General features: G+C 40.0%; 3 protein-coding genes across 10 annotated transcripts in view; 2 read left to right on the top strand and 1 right to left on the bottom strand.

The window, feature by feature from the left end:
* Positions 1-17,312, top strand: part of LOC143896314 (zinc finger protein castor homolog 1) — a 171,321-nt gene extending 154,009 nt beyond the window's left edge. For all 3 annotated transcript variants that reach the window (XM_077404096.1, XM_077404097.1, XM_077404095.1), the window contains 5 exons: positions 6,078-6,656; positions 6,894-8,534; positions 8,854-8,952; positions 9,082-9,994; positions 10,064-17,312. In XM_077404096.1, the coding sequence (XP_077260222.1) occupies positions 6,078-6,656; positions 6,894-8,534; positions 8,854-8,952; positions 9,082-9,994; positions 10,064-10,568 (3,737 nt within the window). In that variant the 3' untranslated portion in view covers positions 10,569-17,312. The remainder of the gene's footprint in view (positions 1-6,077; positions 6,657-6,893; positions 8,535-8,853; positions 8,953-9,081; positions 9,995-10,063) is intronic.
* Positions 17,313-18,088: 776 nt separating this feature from the next.
* On the top strand, positions 18,089-24,230 carry LOC143896319 (uncharacterized). 5 transcript variants are annotated; one of them, XM_077404110.1, is made up of 4 exons: positions 18,089-18,263; positions 18,434-18,534; positions 22,352-22,544; positions 22,875-24,230. In XM_077404110.1, the coding sequence occupies exons 3-4, from the start codon at positions 22,466-22,468 to the stop codon at positions 23,429-23,431; spliced, it is 636 nt and encodes a 211-aa protein (XP_077260236.1). In that variant the 5' UTR covers positions 18,089-18,263; positions 18,434-18,534; positions 22,352-22,465; the 3' UTR covers positions 23,432-24,230. The 5 variants fall into 5 exon arrangements, with proteins under 5 accessions (XP_077260236.1, XP_077260234.1, XP_077260235.1 ...); XM_077404108.1 differs by lacking the exon at positions 18,434-18,534; XM_077404109.1 differs by lacking the exons at positions 18,089-18,263; positions 18,434-18,534 and adding an exon at positions 20,552-20,700.
* On the bottom strand, positions 24,229-27,130 carry LOC143896316 (alkaline phosphatase). Of its 2 annotated transcripts, none has more exons than XM_077404099.1 (8): positions 26,882-27,130; positions 26,279-26,519; positions 25,989-26,181; positions 25,535-25,698; positions 25,118-25,465; positions 24,858-25,056; positions 24,579-24,800; positions 24,229-24,433 (listed from the first exon to the last, which is right to left on the bottom strand). In XM_077404099.1, the coding sequence occupies exons 1-8, from the start codon at positions 26,917-26,919 to the stop codon at positions 24,234-24,236; spliced, it is 1,605 nt and encodes a 534-aa protein (XP_077260225.1). In that variant the 5' UTR covers positions 26,920-27,130; the 3' UTR covers positions 24,229-24,233. The 2 variants fall into 2 exon arrangements, with proteins under 2 accessions (XP_077260225.1, XP_077260226.1); XM_077404100.1 differs by having other exon boundaries at positions 26,279-26,481.
* Between the last annotated feature and the right edge of the window lie 31 nt (positions 27,131-27,161).

The following is a 27,161-nucleotide window of genomic DNA, read 5'->3' as shown; positions in this document are numbered from 1 at the left end:
TAACGTATGATCATATCAGAACATTCTGTTACAAACGTAGACAGAAATTATAGAATGCCGAAATTCTTTGACAAAGAATAAAATTTTGCAGAATTATTTTATATCGATAAAGAGCGAGAATTTATTTGTACGTTTGATTTGAAAATTGTATCCGAATATTTGGCACAGCAACGCGTCCCTTCGTTAAATTTAACACGCCCGTCATAAGTAAGGGCGCATCAGAGGGTTCGCAACGTTCTAAAAAGGAAGGGGTTGTAGAAGGGGGTCAGGGGAAAGGGGAAGGAGAGTAAGAGGGTGTATTAAGTAGTACGCGTGTAATACTGCCCCGAAAAAAATCTATACGCGACAGCGTCCGGCGGGACGAGGGCGAGCCGGATTAAAGAAAGAGAGAGACTGGTGAACCCCCCCGTTCATTTACCGTGGGTAAAGCGATACCAGTGCCACGATATTAACAAACGCGCCGTTGTGAAACAAAATCGAAGGAAAGCAGAATTAAAGCGGCGTGTTTCAATTCGTTTTGATTCAAGATATTATTTTTGCGATATAAAAGGCTGATAGGCAAGTCCGATCTTTTATTGTTTTCTCGATTTCCTTAAATTAATGCTAGCGTCACGAAAGGAATGATCGTGGCGCCAATCGTAAAATTGTCGCTTGTATGCTGTAAATCCTAAGGCGGTATCATCACGTCGACGCTCGCATCTGCAAGCATCTGTTTAACGCTCGATTCTCCGACAGGAAAGTCACGACACGTGTACCCGTTTCTTAAAGCCGTTACGTTGAGATCGTCGAGTTGCATAAGCTAACTGCGCTGACGTTGATTGGATGAAAGAAGGACATTAGGCATGTGCGCACCGAAGTGGAAACAATAAGAGTGTAGTGAGAGAGAGATCGAGTCTTTCTGAATTATTAAAAATCTGTTATCAAATCTCTAAAATTTAATATGCATAGCTATATTAAGCGGTTTAAATCATTCATTTGACAATTCAATATGTTCGTTTAAAATTTAATTAGGCGACATCTCTATGAAGATGATTCTTTTTTTGTTATGAGATATCATGAAACGATAGAACATTGAAATCAATTGCATTTGATGTGCATCAATCAAGATTAACTTGTGCGAATATGGAAGTCTTGGACGAAGTCAAAACAGAGCGATGCGGGGTCGGCGATGAATCTATCCGTTCTTTCTCTCCTTTGGTCTTCACCTCGCGCTACCTCCCCCGGTAAAGAGGGCGGACTAATTATAATGAACCCGTTCGCCACGAATGGGAGAACGGCCATAACGACGTTTATTCTCGTCCCGAATGATTCTACAGCCTACGACGGTCGCGTCGGGCAATAAGAAAAGGATGAGTCTCTAGAAGAAACGCGGCGACCGTCACGCCAACGGAGAAGGTGCTAAACGGGTGACGGCAATCTCTTTGTGCCGCCAATTATTCCAGAAATGTATTTTGAATTAAGTTTTGTCACGTTAGAAGCTAATAGACCACTTAGAGCTTTGCGATGATTTTTAGTCAATTGAGAATGACTAACGTCCAAAGAATGGAAATTCGAGATTTTAAATTCTAGGTTTTATCATTAAAAGATTTGCAGATGAACAGTTTTCTTGATATTAGCTCGACAAAAAAATAACAAAAAAGTAGATCTCTCTTTGATGACATTATAAGTGTGCATTCATCATTCTCACCATGCAACCCATGTAATAATGTTCATTCCGGAATCCGATAGTTATTGCTCCGAGAAACGCAGCGTGCAGCAGAAAAGGAGAGAAACATACAGCTAAGGGATAAGAGAGCGCGATGGATGGATGGATTGGGAAGCGAGAGATAAGTAGAAACAGGTTATACACAGAAAGAAAAAAATGCTAAATAGTAGGGGTACGGGACGGGTGAATAGGAACCGTAACGTAATTTTGACAGAAATAACGCCGCCGCATTTGCCGAGAGACAATAAGTTCGCGACACTCTCGCGGATCTTAGAATAGTTTAGTGTCGCTCGCTCTCTCTTTCTCTCCCTTTCCGCTCACTTTCTCCTCTCACATTTCTTCACTTCACCTCTCGGTCCCCCTTATCACCTACTCTTTCCCTATGTATTCTCCCTTTGTACGAGTTCCCGCTGATGCTGGCGCCGACATACTCCGTGCTCGCGTTTGGACAGACGCTAGAAACCCATCGGTCACGATAGTCAGTTGACTTTTAATCGTATTAATACAAACGATTGCTATTGACGTATTCAATTACCTATTATCGAACTATATCCAGACATGTTCTGATTACGTTAAAAATACGGCGTATATTATGAATTTCCAATGCAAAATATCTCGGATCTATTGACTGTAATTTCGTCAAATGTATATTTCATTATGTCGCTCAGAATGGGTATCTTGTGGCAACTATCGTAGATTGGGAACAAAATAAAGATAAGGAAATTAGCCTTTGTTCGCTCGCCATACGGCAGAAGTGCTGCGAATCGATATGAAGTACTCTAACGTTGATTTTGGGTTATTAAATCGCATCTGGTCGGCGCGGCGCGGCGGTACCGTTCGCGAAGCCATTTTTCCGGAAACAATGTCGCGACGAGGACCATCGAGGAAGGGTTGCAGACCTATAACCGGGGGTAAAGGAAAAAGCGACGATTGAGGGCATGTACTTCGGTGCTTGTTCACATATTTCTTTTTTTTCACCGGTATTTAGAACCTCTCGAGAAGAAAAAGCGTTCAATGGGGGTCGCCGTGGCTAAGACGACGAATTGGCGAGCGCAGCGGGCACTCCACGCATTATCCAAACACGCACTTTCATAGGTTGCGCGAACCCCTCCGTGCGCGCGTATATAAACGTACGTGTGAGCACACGTGTAAGTGCATCGAGCGAGAGAGCGAGAGGGAACGATACGCGCGCGCATGAGCGCACGATGGAGGTAGCGACCGTTTTCTGCGTGGTACCTCGTATAAAGGGTTATTCGCTCGGCCCACGGATTAAATGATAAAAAAGGAAAGCGACCCTGAAATATACGGGGTCTTTTCAGGTTCGGGTCTTTTTGAAAATTTTAGACTCCCTCCTCGCCGCGCCTCTCGGCTCTCGGATGGTTGTCCCGTTTCCATCTCTCCACGGTTTGGGATCGGCTCCCGACTTCCCGCTCTCTGAGCAGCTTTAAGAACTACGTATAAAAGGGTTCGAGCTCAAAGCCGCTGGATGCGAGGAGGAAGGGAGTCCTCCTGACTACGTGTCGTTCTGGGGGTTTCACATATTTTTTAAGATTTGCCCTTTAAGCCCCGTCACGTCGTGCATATTCTCCATTTGGTGCCATCGGTAACGTGCGTGGCTCCGTGTGGGTGGTATATATAATACTTCCCCTTCTCTCGCGTGGAAGGGGAGCATTAGATCATCTTGCATTTTTTTGCGATGCAATACTTAATAAGCGTGACGAGTTTTCATAAAATTTAATTTTCTAGAGTTTGAATCTCGAATCGTGACTCTCAGAACACCGTTGTTTCTCGCTATTCGAACTTAATCATGTAATTGAAATTAATTGGATATATTAACGTTGCAATTAATAAGGTGGAATATGAGACGTTCTATTCTTTTCCGTAACATCAAGTGTTTTAATTTGAACGACGTCATTCGTTGTGTTCCGAGACTGTAAATCGATCAGTTTTTTCTTTCTTCGAGGCGTTTCAAGGCTGCGGTGTGTTTCACTTACGTACTATCACACACGATTTTGGCACGCTTCCCGGTTTGCATAATTAAGCGTCGAAATGTTTGACATTCTTGGATACAAAAGAGGAATTGGTCAAACCGTGTGCACATTATATTCTCCCGGGACGAACTCTGGCTGTTTGATATTTATCTTCGATTAATACGTCGATGCCTTGTACGTAGGCCTTGGCCCGAGAAGGAGCACTCCTCGATTACGTACTTGAAGCTTCGACCCGGCAAACAACGTAGCGCGGCGGCAGCCAAGCCAACGCGGATTATAAATTTGTGCAAACAATAGTTTCTTGCAGCGTGAAAGCCAAAGGTGCCTTTAATGAGCGGCTGCGCGAGATACGCGACATCGAGATACGCAGCTACGTTGCGTAATTACTCAGCCAAAGGATAAGTTAATCGCCGTAACCGAATGTTACGCAACGACGCGTAACTGGAAGCATATCCGGTGACACCGGCGCTTATTATTAAATCGGCCGAAGTTACTCGACTTCGCTGAAGAGCGATCCGATCCACGTGAGGGCCGGGAGAACTTTCGGATTCGCGTAGAAAGAACGTATAATAAGGTGTGTAAAAGACTCGCTGCATCTATCCAAAGATCTATACGTTTCTCCGTTATATCGCGGGAGAATAATGTGCGCCGAATTCTCCCTCGCCACACTTTTTTCCCTCTTGTAACACTCGTCCCTCTTTCTTTGCGCTTTCTCTCTCTTTCTCTCTGCAGACTAAACCCTCTTTCTCTTTTTGTACTGAGGCGCGTATACGCTCTTGCAGAAACGCACGAACGGCCAATGTACGCGCGTTCCCTCCGTTTCTGACGGCACATATATACCACGAAGAGCGAGGAGTCCCCGCGAGCCACGAGAAATATTCGACAATTTTTAAACTCGTTCCTGAACACGCGGGCATTCAAACGCGCGCGCCTTGCAGTCAGCAAGTAGGAATTTCTGAGAATCGACCTCGTCCTGGTAGGGTGCACCGTGCACCAAACGCTGGATGACGCGTGTGATAGATGTTGTAGGATTAGAACACTCGAGCCCGGAGGACACTCGGTTTCGGGCCATGTGACACGTGATTTGTTATCTTCCTATGATCGGCTCCGCAGCGTCCAATAAATCAATGTGGCTGCAATATCCCTTTGTTCTTAATTCATCGATATGGTCTAGCTGTTATATACAATTATCTTTTCGTACGTCACATTGTCACATCTCACGCTGCTTAATTTTGCAGATTTGAATTTCTTTGACGTTACAATGTGTCAATCTAATGCCCGGCGGAAAAGCACAAGTGGGCAGTTGTGGAAGAGGTTTGCCGGCCCCGCGGCATTCGGCGTGCCCGAATAATAAAATTTAAATACATTCTGACAAGAAATGCAAATACGACCACTTGAGAGTGCTTTAACTGTAGAATTATTCGTTTAGGCAAAAAAAGGGGGAGAACGGCGTGGTGTGTGTGCGCGCAATTTATTTCCATCTCTCGTGTGCGCATTACCTCGGAAGATAATTATCGCGAGCGAGGATTGGTCAACCGAATTGCGTCTCGCGCTCAATATTTTCTTGCGTGCCGCGGCCGTTTCGAGTCTTTTAGGAGAGCTATGAACGCGCACGCCGAGGTAAATGCTTACGCGCCTCCGCTTCGCCCGCGGCCACGCCGCGCTTTTTGCATATGAGTATTGCGATCGACCCGATAGTTTTTTTTTACGCCGACCATTCTTTCCTCTCCCGCGCTCTCTTTTTTTCGCTCTTTCTCTCTCTCTCTCTCTCTCTTTTATTTCGCGGCATACCCATGCGCGCCCATCGGACAACCAGTTTTCGGTCGCGCGGGAGAGTGCGCCATAGGTCGACGAACGGTGCGCTCATAACTCGCGGTATGTGTATCAGAAGTCATTCTGGTATGCGCGTCTCCTCTGGCGATTTAAACGCGAACCGTATTATCCAGAATGATAGTATTGCCCAGAACACACGGTCGGTAAAATAAGATGGTTGCCTGTGGAGGGACGTGTATACCAGCGAACCAGCTGGTATCGACCGAATACTCGTCTGGCTCGCACGAAAAGTCGTGACGAGAAGGAAACCTCGCGCAGATTTCTAGGGCAGTTTGTGATCCACTGAGATCTGTCGATTTTTGAATTCGAAATTTGATGCAACTTTTAGATTTACGACAGTATTTATTAACAAATATTTCGTTAATATAGCATATATTATGCGCTAAATAAAAATTATATTAACGTAATATCTATTCTATATTAAATAAAAACAGACAATCGTTATCAAAATATTCTTGTTTATTTGATTTTATTTTTTTTATGAAATCTTTTTTCGTATGTACGTCGACTTAATTTTAATAAATACGATCCTCCCTCGTTTGTCACAGCCTTGCTCAGGCAGAGTATGTCTCCGGTAGCGGATTCTCTGATGAGTGGTTCCAAGACGTCCGTGTCCCAACCGATCATCGATTATTCCCGATATGTGAGGAGATACACATCCAGTCAAGAATGCGGCAGTACGTACTGCAAAGAACTGGGCTGCAGAGAGCACTTTCATTGTCTGGACTGTAGCGGGAGGGTGTTTGTGAAGAAGGAGGAAATGATCAGGCACTTTAAGTGGCATAAGAAGAGGGACGAGTCCTTGCAGCACGGCTTCATGAGGTACTCGCCGATGGACGATTGTTCGGAAAAGCACCCTGGCCGGGCTTGTCCGCACAATAGAAAGCAGACCCACTATCATTGCATCCACGAGAATTGCGACAAGGTATACATATCGACATCGGACGTGCAGATGCACGCGAATTACCATCGCAAGGACTCGGCCATCATACAAGAGGGCTTCCAGCGATTTCGGGCCACCGAGAGTTGCGCGACTGACCATTGTCAATTCGTTGGACAACGGACCACGCACTTTCACTGTCGTCGACAGGGATGTCGGTACACGTTCAAAAATAAGGCCGATATGGGTAAGGAACGAATGCTCGCGTGATTAATGCGCTCGCCCGCGCGTTTTAGGTCGAAATTATCGTCAATTAAATCCTTTCACTGGAAACTTAACATATCAAACGTTTCAGATTTAATTCTTACGCTGGAGAAATGATTACGTTAATAAATTTTTATTTAACGCATCTTATTATACCTATGGTCGTTGTTTCAAATCTCCGTGATTTAAACTACAAGTTTTCTTTATTTTTTTTTTCTAGACAAGCACAAGTCTTATCACATCAAGGACGAACAGCTGTCGCGCGATGGTTTCAAGAAATTTATGAAATCGGAGGCCTGCCCCTTTGATCAGTGCCGATTCTCCCGCGTTTGCAATCACATTCATTGCATACGACCGCATTGTAGCTACGTTCTGCACTCTTCCGGTCAGCTTTTTTCACACAAGCGAAAACATGAGCGTCATGAATCAGAACTAGCTTATCGGAAATACAAGCAGGTCACCGCCGTAGGTGGCACTCGTCCGCCTGGATCATGGGCGCCGGACGAGTTGAGCGCTCAAAGCTTATCTTTAAGTATGAACGGTGAGAGCTCGAACGAAGGAAGAGGTTCTCCGTCGTACTACTCTTTGGAAGATTCTTTTCAAAGCGCGAGTGACCTCGCTATGGATCTCACTGCTCCGACCACGACTATTACGGCTAGCGGAAGTTCTGTTAATCTCGATCAGCAGCAACATCAACAATCTCAACAACTCACCGCCGCCGAATTGGCCTATCTGGTACCGGCCACCTCGGATTGCGCCTGTAACGCGGGCAGAGAACATCATCATTGCGGATTAGATCGCTGCGGAATGACCTTGAAAGATCCCCGGGAAGTCAGAGAACATCTGAAGGAACACGAGACGCAGGAACGCATTACGGATGCTTTCTTCGAAGAGGGTGGCTGCGACGACAGTTGTCCGTACGCAGACAAAGAGAAACATTATCATTGCAATTGGGAGAACTGCCGAGAAGTGATACTTTCCACTGACAAGCCGTTTCGCAGATTACAGCATTACAAGATTCACGAGTATAGCCGGCAGTTGAACCTCTCTTGTTCCTCGCACGCTCTCTCCTCCGATGTTACATTGACCCACCTGACGAATATCGATGCGATGTTCAGGCGGAAACGCGGTAGACCGCCTAAAAATCGTGTGATAGAAATCTGGTCGGGTGGCGACCCCGCGACGCACACTCACGATTCGCCGCAGGCGATCTTCACGAGTTTTAAACTCCCGAAACCGCAAACTCCTAATTTAACGTCTAATATGCTAATGGAGGATCGAGAGGGTAGCGTGTCGCCTTCGAACAGTCTGGGCGAACCCGAAGGATTCGCTACGTACAATTCGGAAGGATGTCCGGACGTGGCCTGCGTTCTTAGATTGACCAAGCATCATCATTGTTCGCAACTACGGTGCCATTTCTCTACCGATCGACCAGACCAACTGCTCATGCATAGTAAGGATTTTCACGACAACGTCGACATACCACCGGGTTTCGCCTTCTATGATAAGATGGTCGACTGTCGGCTGCCTGGCTGTCACAGCAATCGCGTTAATCGGCATTTTCATTGTACCCGACCGAATTGCGGATACTCGTTTGTTAGATACTCGACAATGGCGTTGCACGAGAAGCAGCATTCTTCCGGTCATGCCGAATCCTGCGGTCAAGAGTCGAACAATCAAGAATGTCAAACGCAGCTTCAATCGTTGGTCCAGGAGACGAAACCAAGGATACAAGTGAAGAATCCCGCCGAATTGATCGAGAAGCCCGATGAGAGTCTGACGGCAGTTGATCAGGAGAGCAGATCGATAATCGAGGACAAGGAATCCGAGCTTGCGAGTCCCGACAGCGGCAAAACCACCGGTAAGTATGAGAAGAGAGCACGGATCCGAGCACTCGAATATCAATATTTGGGCAAGTTTGGCAATGAACCTTTTTTTCCTTTAAAAAACACATCAGATACTTTCTTTCACTCAAGTACATATGCATGCTGTTCTTTGCACGTAGTCGCACACCTTGCGTTTGTCGTTGAAGTAGGACACTCTTCGCTATTCTTCGTTGTTTTTTTTCTCATTGTTTGTTTTATTGTTAAAATTTTCTTGATGTACATACTATATACACGGTGGTTGTATTCATAGCGGGCGGTATATTTGAAGTTGGTTGTTTGGTTGATTGTTGCTAGTGGTGAGGGCGGCTGGCACCTATTATCCGGTCAGCGGACCGCCGAGTGAACCCGCACTTCCGGGCGTCGTGTTATCCATGCGAACTTCCGTGCACCAAGGTTCGTCTGTCTCTTTTCGACCAAGTTTTGTGCTTTTGAGAGTGTTCCTGTATTAGTAAATTAGTTCTTTTTCGTTTCTCGCGCTTGCGGACGGACGATTCGAGCTCACAGAAATCTTTGACATTGCAGAACCGCCGGTCATGCCGTCTATGAGCTCTACCTCGCCGCACACCCTGTATGGACCGGAACAAAGCTGCAGCAGGCCATTCTGCAAGCTGAAACGCAAGAATCATTATCACTGCAACGCCTGTAATCAGGCTTTCTCGGAGTTAGATCGTCTGGTCGCACATATAGCGAAGCATTCGACTGGCGCCATTCTCAGCCAGCAGCAACACGACATGGTCAGCCCGTCGCCTAATCAGCTGCAACACGATTACATCGCGCAGCTGTCGCAGAAGCACGACTTCATGTCGCCAAACGCTCAGATGGCTCAGAATATTCACAACTTCCAGAGCCAAATGCAGCGGCAGATGCAGCAGACTTTCAACCAACAGTCTCAATCGAAAGACATCAAGTTAGAAAAACCGAGGTGTAGCATCGACATCGGTGTGCAAAATGTTCCGAACGTTAAGCGGGAACCGCCCGAGATTGCATGTAGGGACGAAGGCAACAATACTGCGATAGATAATCACGAAAACGGTCAATTGGCGCAACCACCAATTCAGCCTACTAATGTGCAACAGCCTTCGATACCGACAAGCTTTGAGCTCGATCTCAGCCACGGTTTTCATTTTCCGAGCCCTGCTGTGATGGCAGCGATGAACCAACAGATCGCCCTAATGAATCAGGCTCTACCGCCATTTCTTCAGCACGGTGGAATGTATGCTGGTGGACCTGGACTGATGTTCGCGCCCGGTTTACCACCGACCAATTTTCTTCCACCTACGAGAGATGAAAATCCCTTAGCCTCGCTGGCAGCTAATCTTAATCTGAAAAGATCTCTCTCACCGCCAGACGCTAATTCACCGGAAGCCAAGAAGCAAAGACTTCATCATTCAATGCGTATGCTGAAGGATGAGCCTGTACCGGAGGGTTATGTCAGGTTGGTATGATAATTTCGTGACTCAAAATGATTGACTCAAAATTCAATTTTATTTTCTCGCTGTTACAGATTCAGATTCAACGAGGACTGTAGGTACCCTCATTGCGGCTACAGAGAGCATCAGACTCACTTCCACTGCATGCGTCAAGATTGTGGCTATTCGTTCTGCGACAAAACTCGTTTTGTGCAGCATACCGCGAGGCACGAGCGGCTGGATACCTTGATGGGGGGTGATTTCCAGCAGTATCGGGCCAACGTGCCATGTGGCAGGGCTCAATGCGCGTACACGTCGTCCCTCGGGTCAATGCAGAACAAGGCGTCGCATTTTCATTGTTTGAAGTGCGACTTCGTCTGCACAGACACGAATAAAGTGGTCGCTCATCGGCGGCAACACGCCAAGCTGGACAGTATCGCGGCGGCGGGTTTCCAGAAATTTACTCCCAGTCAACCGTGCGGAGCTGTGCAGTGTCAACATTCTGGCAAGCAGACGCATTATCATTGTCTGCAGTGCCAATATGCAGTGTTGGGTCTGGCGCAGATGTCGGCGCACAAGTACCGACACATGGACACCTAACGATCTCCCGTAGAGTCCTGTGGTAGAATGCCCGAATAAAGCATTACCTTGGTCCCTGTAGACATTCCCTAGAGAATGGCGTTGCCATCTTCTCCCGACTAGATGGAAAATTGAGCGGAACCGGTAGGGGACTAGTCAACGACTTTGTCGCAACTCGATATGCCCACCGTCGATAATTGCCGCGTAAAAGAAAGTCTAAACGATCGTCCGCGAAATTCCGGAAGACGCCTATTAAAAGACAAATTCCTAGTCCCTATAGACATTCCCCGAAAGAACACTCGAGTGCCTCGATCGTTCATGGTCGAGCAATGTTCCTGGTAATATGGATGATCAGTGGTAACCGGTAGGGGGCTAGTCAATAACGTTTATCTTCAGAATGAATACTATTAGGTCGAGATCTTCGAATCAAAATACCTTCGGTATCCGTAGCTACGTCGAGGAAACGTTAAGACGATTCGGTCTCTTCGTATATAAAGTCTAAGCACTGGTGAACCGACGAAGAATCGGGAAAACGATTGCATCGTCAAGCAATCTTTGCAGACTCTAGAAACGCTTCCACACGTGAACAAGACAGAACTTTGATATGGCGTAAATTCAACCGGGAATTACGAGGTTTATATGTAGTCGAATCTCAAAATATAATTCTTCCGCACCATGACTCTCGGGAACCGGGAACGAGAACGAGGGACGCGAGAATCTGGCGTAGCACTAAGACAATAATACAAAGACAAGCCTATGATATAGCTTTAGCATGAAAAAAAGACAAACTATAATATTTAATAGGAGAAAAAAGAAATCTTGTACATTTTTTTCCTTTGTTAGTGTCATCCTATGCCTATGTACCCTCCGTGAAGTCCTTACGACGATCTAGATCATAGAATAGTTTAATGCATTGTCCGTAAAGAATGAAGAGAAACAGTAATACGAAGTGGCAAATTGACGACGCGACAATTTAATTAGTATTCTTTATGCATTGCGAAATAGTAGGAATTAATGCGACGGTCATATCTTTCGCTTTGGCACTGAGGAAGGGAGGGGAAGATATCATTTTCCTATCGTCTAGACTACGAAAATAAAAATGCCTCTTGCGTTATGTCGGCGGTATTAGTGTTCCTATTGCGCAATCGATAACGAGAAGATTCAATAGTAGCTATCACATTGAGTACTCTTTATCTTTTTATCTCTAATCATTTTTTACGTTTGTTGTAAAAGTTTTCAAAACAGTTGCTTCGTATGGGTTTCTCTAGTAGCAATTGCAAATTATTTATTTAATTAATTCGTATAATCGAGAGTTGATTGTGCAATGATGATGATCCGTTATAAATATATAAAATGGCAAAATAAAAAGAAACGCATATTTCATGCTGGATTGCGTTCTGGAGGGTACGCGATGAATATTACAAGCAGTATTGATATACTGCTACCTTCAATACATATATCAATACAATATATCAATACATAAATCAATACAAGCAGTATTGATATAAATTGAAAGTTAATTAGAAAGACTGCGAACCGCGCGAGACATACTATAAGAATGGAGGATAGAATGAAGAAGAGCGATGGTCGTTGAACGATCAAGTTAGAAAACGTGAAAATTAAGAGTTTGAAGAGAGAAGTTATATTGCGAAAAGTAGAAAGAGAAAGAGGAAAAGATATATTCAAAGCATGTTCTAAAAAATTGGTCGCTGATCGACATAATGCAAAGCTGTTTAATATATGTATGTATAGTGTATATGTGTTGTAAAAATTGGTACGAATCGTTCGTGGAAGGAACAGATTTCTCGCTTCTTCTATTCCTAAAGCACGCTCAACGATGATACGATTCCACTTTCATTCAATAAGTTGATTTTCTCCCGCGTAATCTCGTCGTACACTTCTTATCGTATTAGAAGCATCTTCGCTCTTTTTCATTTTTAAATGCAACCGAGAAAAGTGAATGTTTGCATTAATCAGGTATACGGTTCGTTTGCACAGAGAATGATAATAACACCGGATGAACGATAAGGAGAGTATCCGGAGAGTTTAGCGCGTATGTTTTTGAGTAGAGACCAGAAGAGATACACACATATCGGCGGATAATAATAATTAAACGTAATACGCAGAAAATATTATGCGACTGCTCGGCGAGAGATGCCCTGTGGTGCCTTTAGGATCATTTCCGAACTTTTGTAGAACCGTGCCTTAGCAATTTAACATACGTTAAATACAACGTTAACTACAACGATACGTAGGGAACTATTTGTTCAACATAGCAAAACCGAATCGATAATCAGATCACACTAATTAGACCTACATCTTATTTGTAGCTATGATCGAATTTCGGAACAGAATAAATTGCAATTGATCATATTTACGTAGATGTGTGAGTATGGAATAAATAAAGACTAAAATCTAATTTTGAAAGACAGTTGATTCTGAAAATAACAATTTTCTACTGCAATTATTGATAATTTCAATAAATTAATATTGTGGTTCCTGAATTAAATTCTTTCCTGAATTATTTTAATCGACTGGCCGAAAAACGATCATAGATTTAATAGTACACAGAAGACGTTAGTGCCTTAAAGATACATCAACTAGATAAAACGCCGCAGAGTGTAGTCGCCGATATTTAAATGGTCATTTTCTAACGTTTTTACATTTTTTATGAAATATTTATATATATATATAATTTATTTAAAAGGAAAAGAATTTAATCTGTACAATTTATCGTCGCCGAGAACGCCCTCGATTTTTTACATGCAGAATTTGATCTTAGAGAATGATACATGAACATTTTGCAAAAGATTCCTTAGAATAGTATTCAACATTTTATTTAACAATTTATTGATGTGAAACCTATTTCCGTATACTGTAATTAATATTTTCGGTAAGAAGTAAAAATATCTTGTAATGTTGCATCCGCAGTAAAAGAATTTTTAAACGTTATTTTTTGAATATATCATGAAGAAATCTACAGTTTGTGGTGTAATCAGAACCCGAATGTGTCTGCTCCTAATTAAGATATCGTTTTTTTTTATCGCATTAAATGATTAGTCAACAATCCGTGCTCTAATTTAAGTCGTAGATATTGATCGACCATGAATTCAAAAAGATATTTCATTTCTATAAACATATGCATTGTTACTGTCAAAGTTCATCAGACAAAAATATAAATAATTCCTTAAATAGAACAAAATCTCATAAATGTCACATATCAAAAGTATTTTAATAAAAAATCGTATTTTATTGCCGGAATTATGTTCGGTTTCAGCAAAGAAATATTGATTACGTAGTGACGTAAATAATTATAAAATGCTATGTATCAAACTGAACCGTGATAAATAATAGCAAAATTGTTTATTTTAATTAAAAGTCTCATCTGCATAACCCATATATAGTTATCCGCACAGCACATAGTTATAGAAAAATACATTGGTGAAATTTTGAAAGCGACGATATGAATAGCAAAGTTAACGAAAAATTAAAATTTTATATTCAAAAAATCATATCTGATTCTCTCTTGCGATGTTCCACTTTACAATACTGAACTTAAAAACAGCCAAGCGAGACGGATCGGTCGCAGTGATTTTAGGAGGACCGATTATATTTCGGTCAATCGAGCTGATCCCTCGAAAATGAACCGAGGATCTCAATGTTCTAATAGTTTTCCTGAGATATTACAATAGTAGCATTCCATAGCAAGTTGATAGTCATCGATCCTGTCCACGCCGACGCGACGGTGCGTCGTCTTTACGCGGCAGTTAAAAAATCACGAAGAAAGTTCGTCGGTCTCGCGGTATCGTGTGTCGTATCAGCGATGTAACGCGATATCGAAGCGGATACCAATCCCAGAGTAGCGGTGGAAGAAAACGAAAAGGTATCGTTGTCAGAACCGAAGATATCGTTCGCATCGGGAACGTGGAGAGGCTAGAGTCCAGCCATTAAACAAGTGCCATAAAACCATGCTATAAAAAGTATAAAAGTCCAAGTACTGTTTTACTACATTAAGTCGAGAGACACTTGCGCGGGACTATGAAAGATTCAGCATGTGGTCGAGAGACAAATCTGTATAATATTTATTTAGTATTTTAGAATCGATATATATATATATATATATAGGGATGCGTGAGAAAAAGAAAAGAGAACGAACAGGAAATAGTGATGGAAATAGTCGAATACGAATGAGCAATTTATCTACTTGGAATGTAATTGCGATGAGAGATGAATTCTGATTGAGTGTCGAGTGAAAAAGAGAAAGAGAGGATCACTAACAACGACGCCGACGTATGATGGTTGTCTTATAAATATGGAGAATTTTTATTATATATATAATATATATAATTTATAAACATTATATTATATATATTATTATATAATATGAGATATGCATATATGTAACAACGTGCAGGTCATTGTCCGAAAACGACAACGCAAGCAAGTCGAAAATGAAGCGATACAGAGTATACCACTAGAGCGTATTATTATTCGAGAAAAGCTAGAAAGATTCTATCGTATGGTCGTTAGTGCTAAAATATCCGCTGTATGGATCTAAGAGAGAAGAAGCTATTATATAATTTTATCTATTATTATTATATTATTATTAATATTATTACTGTTTAATTTTGCCCGTCACGCTCGCCCTGTAGCCTTATTCGAACCTACACGACGAGCATGCGGGCATTATTCTATGTATTATTCTCTATTATTATTATTATTATTATTTTTATTATTTGAAGTTTTACCTATCAGATCCATCTTGTAGCTTTCGAACCTACAAGGCGGATGTGTGGGTTCTATTATTATTATTATTATTATTATTATTATATTAATGATTATGGAACCACATCGTATGTAGCTGTGATTTTGCTTTCAAAAAGTAAAAATTAAAAATATTTATAGCAATTGAGATGATATCTCTACATTTATATGCCGTTCAATTATTACCTTTAATCTATGCTTGTTACGATTTTTATCGTATATCGCTTTGTTTTCTTTTTTGTAAAATAGGCTAACAGTAAGAGATATAAATTAATTAATTAGCATGATGAAATAATCTGTATCATAAACTCATCGGTCGTCTGTCAATTCGACGGTTCTTATTCAGCATTTTGAGGTAACAAGAATTCAATTTCGTCGTGTCATATTTGATGCGGACGTTGCATATTCGGACATAAAAATTGCCTAGTCTTCCAAGGAATACCTGATATTAGTCACGATATTAAGTGTCGACGCAACTCGTTATATATTTATACAGTTGTGTAAAAGTCGCGCATTCGGAAAAAATAATGTACAGCGATAAGAAGATCGTGTGCATAGTCCAGAGTACTCCAGAGTGAACGATGTCAATGCGTAAAACTTTTCGATGGACTTTGAAAGAGAGTTGCTTCACTTTTTTAATCTGTTTTTAACATTGTTTTTAACTTTGGACGAAATAATCACGAGACTGTTTAATTAATATGGTTGAGATAGCAAAATTTTTTATTCGCCAAAATCCGCCGATGAAGTATAAATTTCATATGGTGTCGATTCCGCTTGTCACATATTAAGGTTACAGAGAACTTAAACTACTAATTAAAATATCGATCTAAAGATCAAGGCGAGAAATAAATTAAATAAGCAATTGAATTTCAAATTTATGTATAGACACACACAAACAACACACACACAACACACACATGTGTCTCACAGATTTTTCTTTTCATATTATTCAGACATTTTAACATATAATTAGTAATTTATAATAAATTATTACTTAACTAACTGTTAATATATTCATTTCATATTTTAGATGTCGTTCTAGTCACTTTTGAACGAGAAAAAATTATTTATGATTCCAAGTAAAAAGTTCTGGATAATTTAAATTTTAACGATGATTCACACATGACTTCGCAAGAGCATTTGGAAATCAAATTTAACAAAGTCAGCCAAACTTATCTCACAATTTTCCAACTACGTCCGTGGCAGTGTACTCTTGTCAAACACTATTTGCTCCCAGCCTGACTATTAGAGTCAATCAAGCGCGCGATACCTAGTGAGAAACGATCGACGAAGTGGAAGAGATACAGAGAGAAAAAGTGAGAGCAATAGGTAAAAGAGGAAAAAATTAGAATATATAAATATATAAATAAGAATTGTGGCAGACAAATTGTGATTCATTTTTTATCGATTTCTCGGTTTACAAAGGCAGTGATACGATTTTTCACTTTTGTTTTACATCACGTCGCACGATGATTGCAATTTACTTTGCTAGTTTTTTATATCAAAGAGATGGAGTATCAATTTAATCTGTTGTAAGCGAAAAATGTATTAGACTGATATTTTAAATTAAATATTGTGTTGTTCATGAAACCGGTATGATTGATTTTGGCTGCGCGAAAAATTAAACGCATCGACTTAGAAAAGATGAATATGGTAATCAGGTCGTACTGCAATTAAATTTGTTATTTATATTAGTTCTAAGCTGAAGGATCAGTAAATATTACATTGATATGCATAATAATTTTAAGTCAAAGATGAGAAAAATTTGAGAAAAATTTGACTCTAAAACGAACCAAACACAATTTTTTTGTAAAAATCTTGAACTAAAAAATATTTGAATACTGATGTTACTCCAATACATTTTTTTTTAATGAAACAAAGCCAAGTAAAATTCAATTAACTCTCTGTCATTAATACGAAAAAAACTAGTAATGAATATTTTGAATTGTATCGTTACAAAAGTGAAAAAATTTGAAAAATAACATTCTTCGAGAAAGATAACGGTAAGTGCTGAAATAAAATAAAAATTTTAAATGAGTGCGTGATGTAACTACGTAAGAAGCTCCGCTAAGCATGCGTTATGAGAAGTTCCCCAACACGTGATCATTTCGTGATGAAGACGGATGGTCAATGGGGTTGTCTAACGAGTGCACGCGTTGCAGGCGTGACTTCGTAATTTGGTTGTGTCGCACTCTTGGCATAGAAAAGAAAAAGGGAATGGCCTGGAATTTTCAATTGTTTCAATTGAGAGAGAAAGAGAGAGAGAATTTATTGTTAAAAAAAATCTCTATATATCTTTATATCACAAATACAAAAAAAACAGCTTCTACAAAAATATTATTCGATTTATGAACAATTTGTGGAAAGCTACATGAAGCATTCTCAATGATTTCTAACGCACAGAACAGATTAAATGACACATAGATTATCTGTAATTTTTTATCTTGATAAAAATTCGGATTACATTTACTAACACGTGATGAACACGATGAGATAATTATTTGTAAATTTTAGCAAACTAAAATATGATAAATTTATTGAATTATTAACTGGTTCTTTGTCGATTTCTTTTTCAAGATGTAAGTGCGTGTGTTTGACCTTATTTAGGATTACGTCATTTCCGGTTTTCTTCGAGTTAGTGAGAATATTGGCTGTATTTGCTTTCACGTGCTGAGCACGACCAGATAACGAATTACGATTAATTCGACATTCGATCTTTATACATAAATAGATTCTGCGATTGCAGACGCAGAAGGAGAATATCAATGCGACGACGCGCAAAAAGTTCGCCGGTGCTTTCTATATATTGTGCTTGTGCAGTGATGGATATCGCAGAGACGCGCACGGGTACAAGTGACGAAAAAGAGGAAAATTACGGGTACAGAAATAAAGCAGCCTAAAGTGGGGGAAAGTCTACTATAATAAGATATCAGCCGTACGTTGAACAACGAAGTTAGTAAAAAAATATTTATATTAAAAGTTTTTTTGAATTACACAGAATTGTATAATAAAAAATATAAAATTTAAAACTTTCTATTCTCTATCTTGTCCATTGTTCTTTAAATAAAAACAAGTTTTTAAGAAAACTAAAGTTTATCGAAAGAATCTTACAATCTTTAAAGATTCTTCGATATTTCGGCCAGACTTCAATGCAATGTTTTCGGAACGTAACGGTACATGTGTTTTTTGGTATCTGATGATAAATCGCTGCCAGCAATTATAGGTGCGTACATTGCATTTTTTTATGTCAAGATATTCGATGCGTCAGCGAATTATTTACTGCCATACGATTATAATTACAATACCAAATGTAAAAAAAAAAAACGTTTATTTTTTGTGTATTATTTACGATGGCAAAAGTATAATGCAAATCTATGAAACACGGGTAAATCAACTGAACAATCCATAAACAAATCAAATGCAGTTGTTTAAAAAAACTCCATAAATTATTATACATTGTTAAATTAAAAGTCGTTAAATAAATGCACGAATTCGGAGAAAAACTGACACGTTAACAAACACATATGCTTTTTTTGCGCCGTTTCGTATTATCATATATGAACGTTGATCATGCAAAAAATATTCTTCAATCAGCTTCAATACCTATTAAATTTCTTTTCAATGTTGCGCTTACCTGTGCAACTACGTTTATACATATACGTGATATATATATTGAAAAGATACGCTATGCAACACTGTACTATATGCTTACGTAAATGTGCGATACATTGAATAAAATATATGAGCAAAATTGTTTATATCGAAATTAGATTAGTGGATGAGACTTTCCATCGTTGATTCATGCGCGACGCTTCGAAAGTCTGAGATTTAATCATTGTGAGAAAAAAATGACATATGTATAAGATATCATTATAGCGCGACATTGTTTTGTCTACATTGTAAAACATCTGGGGGGGGGATCCCTCTTCCCTCTCTGTCGAACAGTTATTGGAGACGCACGCATCCGCGTAACGCTCGACGCGTGTCGAGTGGCCTTGAAAAAAAGCGAGGTCAATGAAATGACATGTATTCTTTTCTTTTCTGCGAAATCAATATTTCAATTTACCGACAAAATTCTGTTTATCAACGATATCGTTATCATGGCATAGTTAAATCGAATAGAATTGTCTCATTATTTTTTCACTTCGTGCGATCACGCATCTTTCACGTGCCTCAACGAGCGGAATTGATACGCGCGTCGGCCCTACCTACGCCAGATTCTCCTTGGACCTTCGCGATTATATCGATCTCAGTGGTTACGCGCGTGTTTCGTTTCACGTACGCACAAATTTTGTTCTTACAGAAATGTTACATGTGGGTTGGTTAGAAGCCATGCGATACGGTCAATCGACTTGTAACTTTTCTATAAGAATTTGCATATACGTTTCTCTCTTGCGAATAAATTTAAGAATCGAGCCTCAGAGAACAGGTTTGGCCTCTGCTCGATTTCAGGTATTCGCATTAGATTAAAAAGCAACAAAATGACAATAAAAATAAAATAATACTGCATCAAAACAAGAGAGAGAGTATCATTGTTCGCAAAACAGCTTCACGTACACGTATTATTTGTATTTAATACCATAAATGCACTTTTTGAAACCGGTTTCAATTAATTACGATGCAATATTTCAGTATTGCGTAGGATCCAAGCTGGCCACCAGTTTGTCGTGCTAAATTATGTTTACATATGTAAATAGGATTTCTTTAGCGAAAGAATTTTGCTTCACTGTCATTAAAATAGCCATCAAAATAATATTTGCATTATAAACATATATATAAATGATAAATATATGCGTTGCGTTTAAATTTCTAATGTAAAAATAAGCATATAGCGCGCCACAAAATTAATGAAATCTCGCGGAACGGTTTAAGAATTCCAATTTTATTTTATCCCGAAATAGAACGTTAAATAAATTTATCGACGGAATAAAAAATGACGCATCGTCAGTTTCTTCCAACCACAGAGTATAGAAGTCTTCGAAGTCGTCGGTGACGCAAAACTCCAATTTTATTACAAGTAAAAGTATAATACCCCATCAATGCCATATATCAATCAAGTTAGGTTTTTAGAGGCCGGTAAACAAAATGCGAGGGAGAGGGGAACGAGTGTGTACGTGTCGAAAGACTCGTTTCATCCGAGGCCATGTACGCATTTCATCGAGGATTTCGCGTCGATGACCTTTTTCCTCTTTCTCAGTATTCACACGGAAAAATGTATCTCGACCCTTCGCGTCGGTGCTGTCGACCAATCCGGCATGAGCTCCGATGGAAGTTGCCGTTTGGACTGGTTCGGAGAGCATGCCGACCCGACATGCTCCAGCACCAGCACGTAGCTGGTCATGGTCATGGAGTTCGGAGTCGGTAGTCGGTAGTGGTGGATAAACGACTGGTAAGCGGTAGTTGTTGGCTGGCACGACCGAAGCCGGTTTAGTAGCCGAGCCGAGCGAGCATCGAAACGCAACACACTCCACTCAGTACCAACAGCTCTTCCATCGCGTCGTATTATTGATCGCGAACGTTTGCCGAAGCGACGGGCGAAGGATGGGCATATTTCGCGAATTCCCAATAGTTTTTAATCTCTACAAGAAGTACAGTTAGTTCTTGGTTAATTCCGAATTCGCGTTACTGCGAAGAAGGTTTCTAGTGACTGGGAAACAGATGCCGAATCTCCCGTTACACTGGACACCAAGGTAAGCATCGTGCGGAATTAACACGCGCTTATAAAAAAATGTGTATAGACATATAAAGAACTTATATTCTTGATACAATTTCCGCTCTGTCTAGTTTAATTTTAAATGTTACTTCCAATCACAGCCCTAATTCGAACGGGGTCGATTGAAACCGCGTGGCTTCACGCCAGGAATGTATCGCAGATAGACGTTTGTTTATATAGCACATCGTGATCTTTAATTTAGTAACATTTTTTTCCGTATAATAAGTATTTGAACATCAATTCAGTAATGTGTGTAGCCTAAAAAGTAATACACATACCTGAATACTTATCGCGATTGTTATTTAAATTATTAGCTTTAGAAGAAATATAATTCGCGTGATGCACATACGTGTGTACTATTTTACATATTATTACTTATTTAAAGTATATCTTAATTGATTCGCTTTTTAACAAGTAAAATTTATTTATCGTTTGAATAACATTTAATTTTATTTATTAATTTCTAGTATAGATTATTTATAACCGAAATATTCGCTTTGTGAAAAGATCTATTTGTGTAAAAAAGTTGCGATATGGTGAATCCCGATAGTCTGTCTGACTAAATCATCCAACGACTAAATTTTATTCTAATCCACTTTGCTAGCGAGCAGCGAGAAGGTATACTGTGCACGCGTATTTAACATTCTTAACTTGCCCCCGTGCGGGTCAATTATGAAATATATAAAGACAACGTTTTCGTAATTTAATGAAATTAATTTTGATAATTATGTTTAATTCTGCCGTACAAGTTTACATTTTATAATAAATAATTTGCACATAAATTTTGATTAACTTAAAATACTAATATTTAAGCACTAATTGCAAGTTTCCAGTGTAAGATGCAGTCTGGGGTTAAAGGCTTCAAAAACAGTTCGTCAAACAGTTTCGAGAAAAAAAAATTGTAATATAATCGGACAAACTGTGCGTATATGCATATTTCACGCGATTGCTAAGCCGCGCAAAATTTTTGTGATCGAAGAATTAATCTCGGCCGCGGGTCGACATAGGCTATCGGATCGTGACGCCTTTTTTTTTTTTAACCACGCAAATTTAACTGCGCAAATGACGAAAATTGCTCAGTACTGGCCGAAACGCTCACTGGTGATCTCCACCAAGAGTTCTCATTGTCGTCGCCGAAGACGATCGGTAATCGACTGGTTTTTCCCATTAGTCTCTTTCATTCGATTTAGACTTGTCTTGAAAAAAAAAAACACAATTATTTATTCCTTTTCATGTTTATATTTTACGCTTATATATATATATATATATATATATATATATATATATATATATATATAATTATCTCTAATACGCTTATGTTTTTCAGGTGATATTCGAGTGTGTTCCCTGAGGAAAAAGGATTATACGTGAAAATAAAAAAGCAGCATCGATCTCTGATCACAGATAAGACAAACGCATTCTCTGAGCATTGTGTTAAAATATGTCGGAGATCATGGAGCAGAACGACGGCTTAAAGAGGAAACCAACTCTCGTTAGACGAGTGTCCGACATGTTTAAGGGTAAACAAAACATTCACGTTTATTATCTTTTTCTCAGTTCAGGTCCTTTGTTTGTACATGCAGAAATACTTGCGAATCGAATAATTATGAAGACTTGGTGGTGTTGTGTTTTATATTTATATATATATATATATATATATATATATATATATATAAAAGATATATTTGATCAAATAATATCTCGCGGTGGTCTCTCTCTTATCGCACAAGATACATATATGTAGTTGGGATATTATGTAATAAAAATATTTTCGACTCGCGAATGATAGTAATTAACATATAATGCCACTCATGCTGATTAAGTATTTTTTTTCTCTTTCCTAACGACAGATGGAAACTATAGCGGGCCTCCGATGCTATTCCGACATGCATCGATGCAGAAGATCCGTCATTGCTGCCAAAATCTCAACCTGTTACCGTATCTTCTTTATTCTTTCGACAATTCCAAATCACATCCGTTAGCACGCAAGATGCACGTCTACCTCAGCCATTTTCTTCAGGAGATTATAATCGGTCTTCTGGTCACGTACGAGAATTTGCGTCAATCCGCGCTGCATGGAATTCGTATTGAGAAGCCAAACCACGCACAAAAAGCGACGGAAGAAACAAACGACGATTCCGCTAAACCTGTCGTGAAGTTCAACAGGTTTAAAAAGTCGAAACGCAAGCATTCGTGCTATCTGGCTGCGGCCGTGTATCTCGTGCCATTGCTGCTCGTCTTCCAGACGATGGTCATATGCAGCCTGACGATTTTCGGCAAGTATACTCCGGGTTTCCTCTTCCTGATTACGTCGCTACTGTTCCTCGGCGGTATCGCGCTTAAAATACTGTTACACGGGACTGCGATGTACGGCGTCAAAAAGTGCGAGAGGAAAAAGGTTCAGTGATCTTCCGTCTCGCTGTTCATCGTCTAAAGACAATAGAAGAACAGAAAAGACTCCGCGTTCGGAATCTACGTGTTCGTCGTGTTACATGGCATCAAACGTTACCTTCTGTGCACAATCGATACGACATTGACATATATTAGCACGTTTGTGTTGATGAAACTCTGACAACTTCTTCCATTTCTCTTAATGCAGTCCTTTCTTTGTCACATAACGTTTCTGGCCACCAGATTCATATATGTATTTTTTTCTTACGTTAAAATCATTAAGCAGGGATGTAGATGTATAGAATACACTGCGAAGAAGACATGTGTTTTATAAGCTATAACGTATATGCAATAATGTAAATGCAATAACGTGTTTTAAGCGGAAGCATTATTTTAATTGTTCTCAAGCGTAATCTCGGGGGACTGCTTCTTCGACTTCGCGAAGCAAGTATTGCGAGTATCTTTGTCCTCTGCAGCATAAGACTGAGAATTATTTTTAACGTATATGTTTGTAAATAAACGTGCGAATGATATATGTATATATACTGTATAACGGAAGGTGAGTTTGTAAAACTGTCCTATCGCGACAAGAAGAAACGAAAGGTATAGGACCTCGATACGACTTCGATATGTCCATTGAAAGTCCGATCTGTGATGGTGTGAGTACAAGTGATATCTCGTAGGCACTTGCAATACCACTTAATTACACACGATAAAAGTTATTTTATGCGTAGAGATTACATTCTAAAAATACGTATTTAACGATCGTATCTATCGATATTGTTTTCTACCGAAAATAAAAGAAACTGACGATACTTTTATTCGTTTGCAGATTTATTTATATGCCGATATGCGATTAAAGTCAACGAGATTAAAGTACCGTATAAAATAATTGCGTTCGGAATGTGGTGTGATACTCCTGCGTTGTTGGAATACTCGCCGATACCCGCAGCATATGCGATGACATGTGCCACGTAGTTCTGTTCGTGCACGCTATGAAAGAGATGCGCATACGGTCCTGCAAAGAAGACTCAAGATATTTCATCGTTTATAGCGATTTTTTTCCAGAAATTGTCAAGTCAATCAAGAAGCAGCTTTCGAACTTGAAGCCTTCCAACTACAATCTTCGTACTGTAATATCTAATTAGACATCGTTGACGTACCTATAGCGTATACAGCTACGTCTCCACCACCGTGATAAGCTTCGTCCGATATGATTGTAGCTTGTTGGCTATAAGTAAAATCGCTGGTATTCGATTCGGAAGGATCGATTCTCACGGCTTGACCGTCGTTATTCACGGTATAAGCGACATTGTTCGGTCCACCTGTGCTATAGGATAAAGTCGTATAGGGTATCCAGTCGTGTTTAGATTTCTGAGCAATTCCTGAAATATATTCTCGCGTGAGAAACGAAACAATTCCATTATACATTTTGATCTTACCCAAAATAGATGAACCTCGAGGGCTATATCCATTAAAACTCATTGAGTGCGTGTGATCGCTCGTGACTATCACGAGGGTATCGTCGGAGTTGATCATTCTAAGGGTGGCGTTAACGGCGTCCGAAAATCGGACAGTTTCTAGCAACGCTTGAGCAGCATGTCCGCGATGATGAGCGTAATCGATCAGACCACCTTCGATCTGAAGGAAGAGCAGACGTATTGATCTTTGTCACAACATTAACCGGGGATTATCGTCGTACCATTAAAAAATATCCCTGTTTGGATTTTTGTAAAATTCGTAAAGCCGTCACGGTCATTTCTTCCAGGCTCGGTTGTCCTTTCGGACCTCGCTCTCTTTTCCAATCCATCTCGATGTGACCGTTAGCGAAAATTCCGAGTAGATAATCTACGTTATCAATATCGACCTGGGACAATTCTTCGTTGTTTTGCACGACTTTGTAAGCTAAGTTTCTACTGGATTTATCTCTCATCCACTCATCAATGAGATCACGACCGTCTTGTCTGTAACAAGCCCATGTATCTATCGGATCAAATTCGCCCGCGCTCACATTGGATTTCATCACCTGTCTGCCACCACCCATAATTATCTATAAGACGAGATAAACGCGTTACTCATCTCATAATTAAACAAGGCGCATGAGTCATTTTCTATTTACTCGAATGTTTTTTCCTGGCTCATCTTCCACTAATTGCCTGGCGATATCTTTACAAGCAGCAGTGTTTTTAGGCATTTTTGCTTCGCATTCCCATCTACGATTTGCGCAACGAGCATAAAGCGGCGCCGGAGTTGCGTGAGTAACTCTGGTAGTCGTCACAAAGCCTACGTTCAATTATATTATGCTTTACAAAAATTTATAAATTTAATTATACACGTGTAGTTATAATTGAGACAAAAATTTTTGTTTTTAGCTTTACCTTAAATTTTTTGAAAAAATTGACTGCATTTTTAACACATACACATTTTTATGCAAATTAACGACAAGAAAAGATTAATGATAAAAAAGTGATTGTAGAAAAAATATAACATATATATTATTATATTTATGTAAAATATATGTAGTGCAGGGGAATGTGATCGTTTTCTAAAGGCAGATTGTTACGAGGCCTGACCTGTAGCTTTACCGGCTGCTTGAGCCCACGTTATGAACGAATCCACGTGAAAATTCGTATTCAAGCTTGCCTCGCAATCCCCCAATTGTACGTTCGTGTCTACCCCTACGACTTCGTAATTCGTCTTGACTCCCCCGAACAAAGCGGTAGCGGTGGAAGCCGAATCAGGGACTTGTTTGTCCGTGGTGTACGTCTGCATTATCAGCAAAAGGTACATTCAGGCATGATCTTATATAAAAACATATATTAATTAAAATACAAGTCACGTCTAATGAAAATCCTATCGAGACCTTTAGTATCCCGATATGGGGAAAATGCTCCCAGGCGAGTCGACTAGTCTCTCCACCACGATAAATTCTGCTAGCCGTTATGGTATCCGGACTCATCCCATCCCCCACAAAGAGAATCACGTTTTTCGCCTTCTTCACGTTCCAATGATACGAAAGAGATTCTTCCAGTTCTTTGTTCGCCAACTGATGCCAGTGTCGGCTGTCTGCGTCAGAAGCAACGATACGCTCAATCGCCTTATTCCTTATGTGACAAATATTATATATATTTGCTCATGCAGATATGGTAATGAGTTAAAAATAAACGTTAATCTACCGGAAAACAAGTCTTGCATTTTTACAAATGGAGACAAAATCGACTTGTTAAAAATTTCGTTCTGAATAGGAACGTACGCGTTTATTTATTATTACACATAGATTATCATTTTAAAACTTTCGCGTATCATGCGGCTTGAGTGTGATTAATCTTGCGTCCTTGAACGCGTGTGATACGAGATTACATATCATAAAATTCTATGAGTTACGCCGATCTTGTAATCACCTGAATCATGACTGTGACGACACCCTGACAAGGAAACTTTTACATTATGATTTATATTTAAATACCTTCGATCGCAGCCACATTTGGAATCTTGACAAAGCATACGGCAAAGTAGATGGCAAAGTATTTCATCTTTTTTTTCACAATTGACAAACTTTTGGCCAAGCTTGCTGCAAAATCTAGAAATATACTAAAGCTAAAGAAGACACTGACTGATGTGCTCTTTGGATTAAAAGATCTGTAGATACGTCCTCTGCTGATGTATGATAGGAATTATGAGAACAAAAACTATCTCAAACGGTAACGGTAGATTTCCAACTCTGATTCATGCGACGAACGTGATGA

This window comes from Temnothorax americanus, unplaced genomic scaffold (assembly GCF_048541705.1).
Source record: "Temnothorax americanus isolate GAGA-0224 unplaced genomic scaffold, ASM4854170v1 Scaffold18, whole genome shotgun sequence".
In the NCBI taxonomy this organism is placed as follows: domain Eukaryota; kingdom Metazoa; phylum Arthropoda; class Insecta; order Hymenoptera; family Formicidae; genus Temnothorax; species Temnothorax americanus.
The sequence above is the reverse complement of the archived record's forward strand: the minus strand, read 5'-3'. Positions and strand labels throughout refer to the sequence as shown.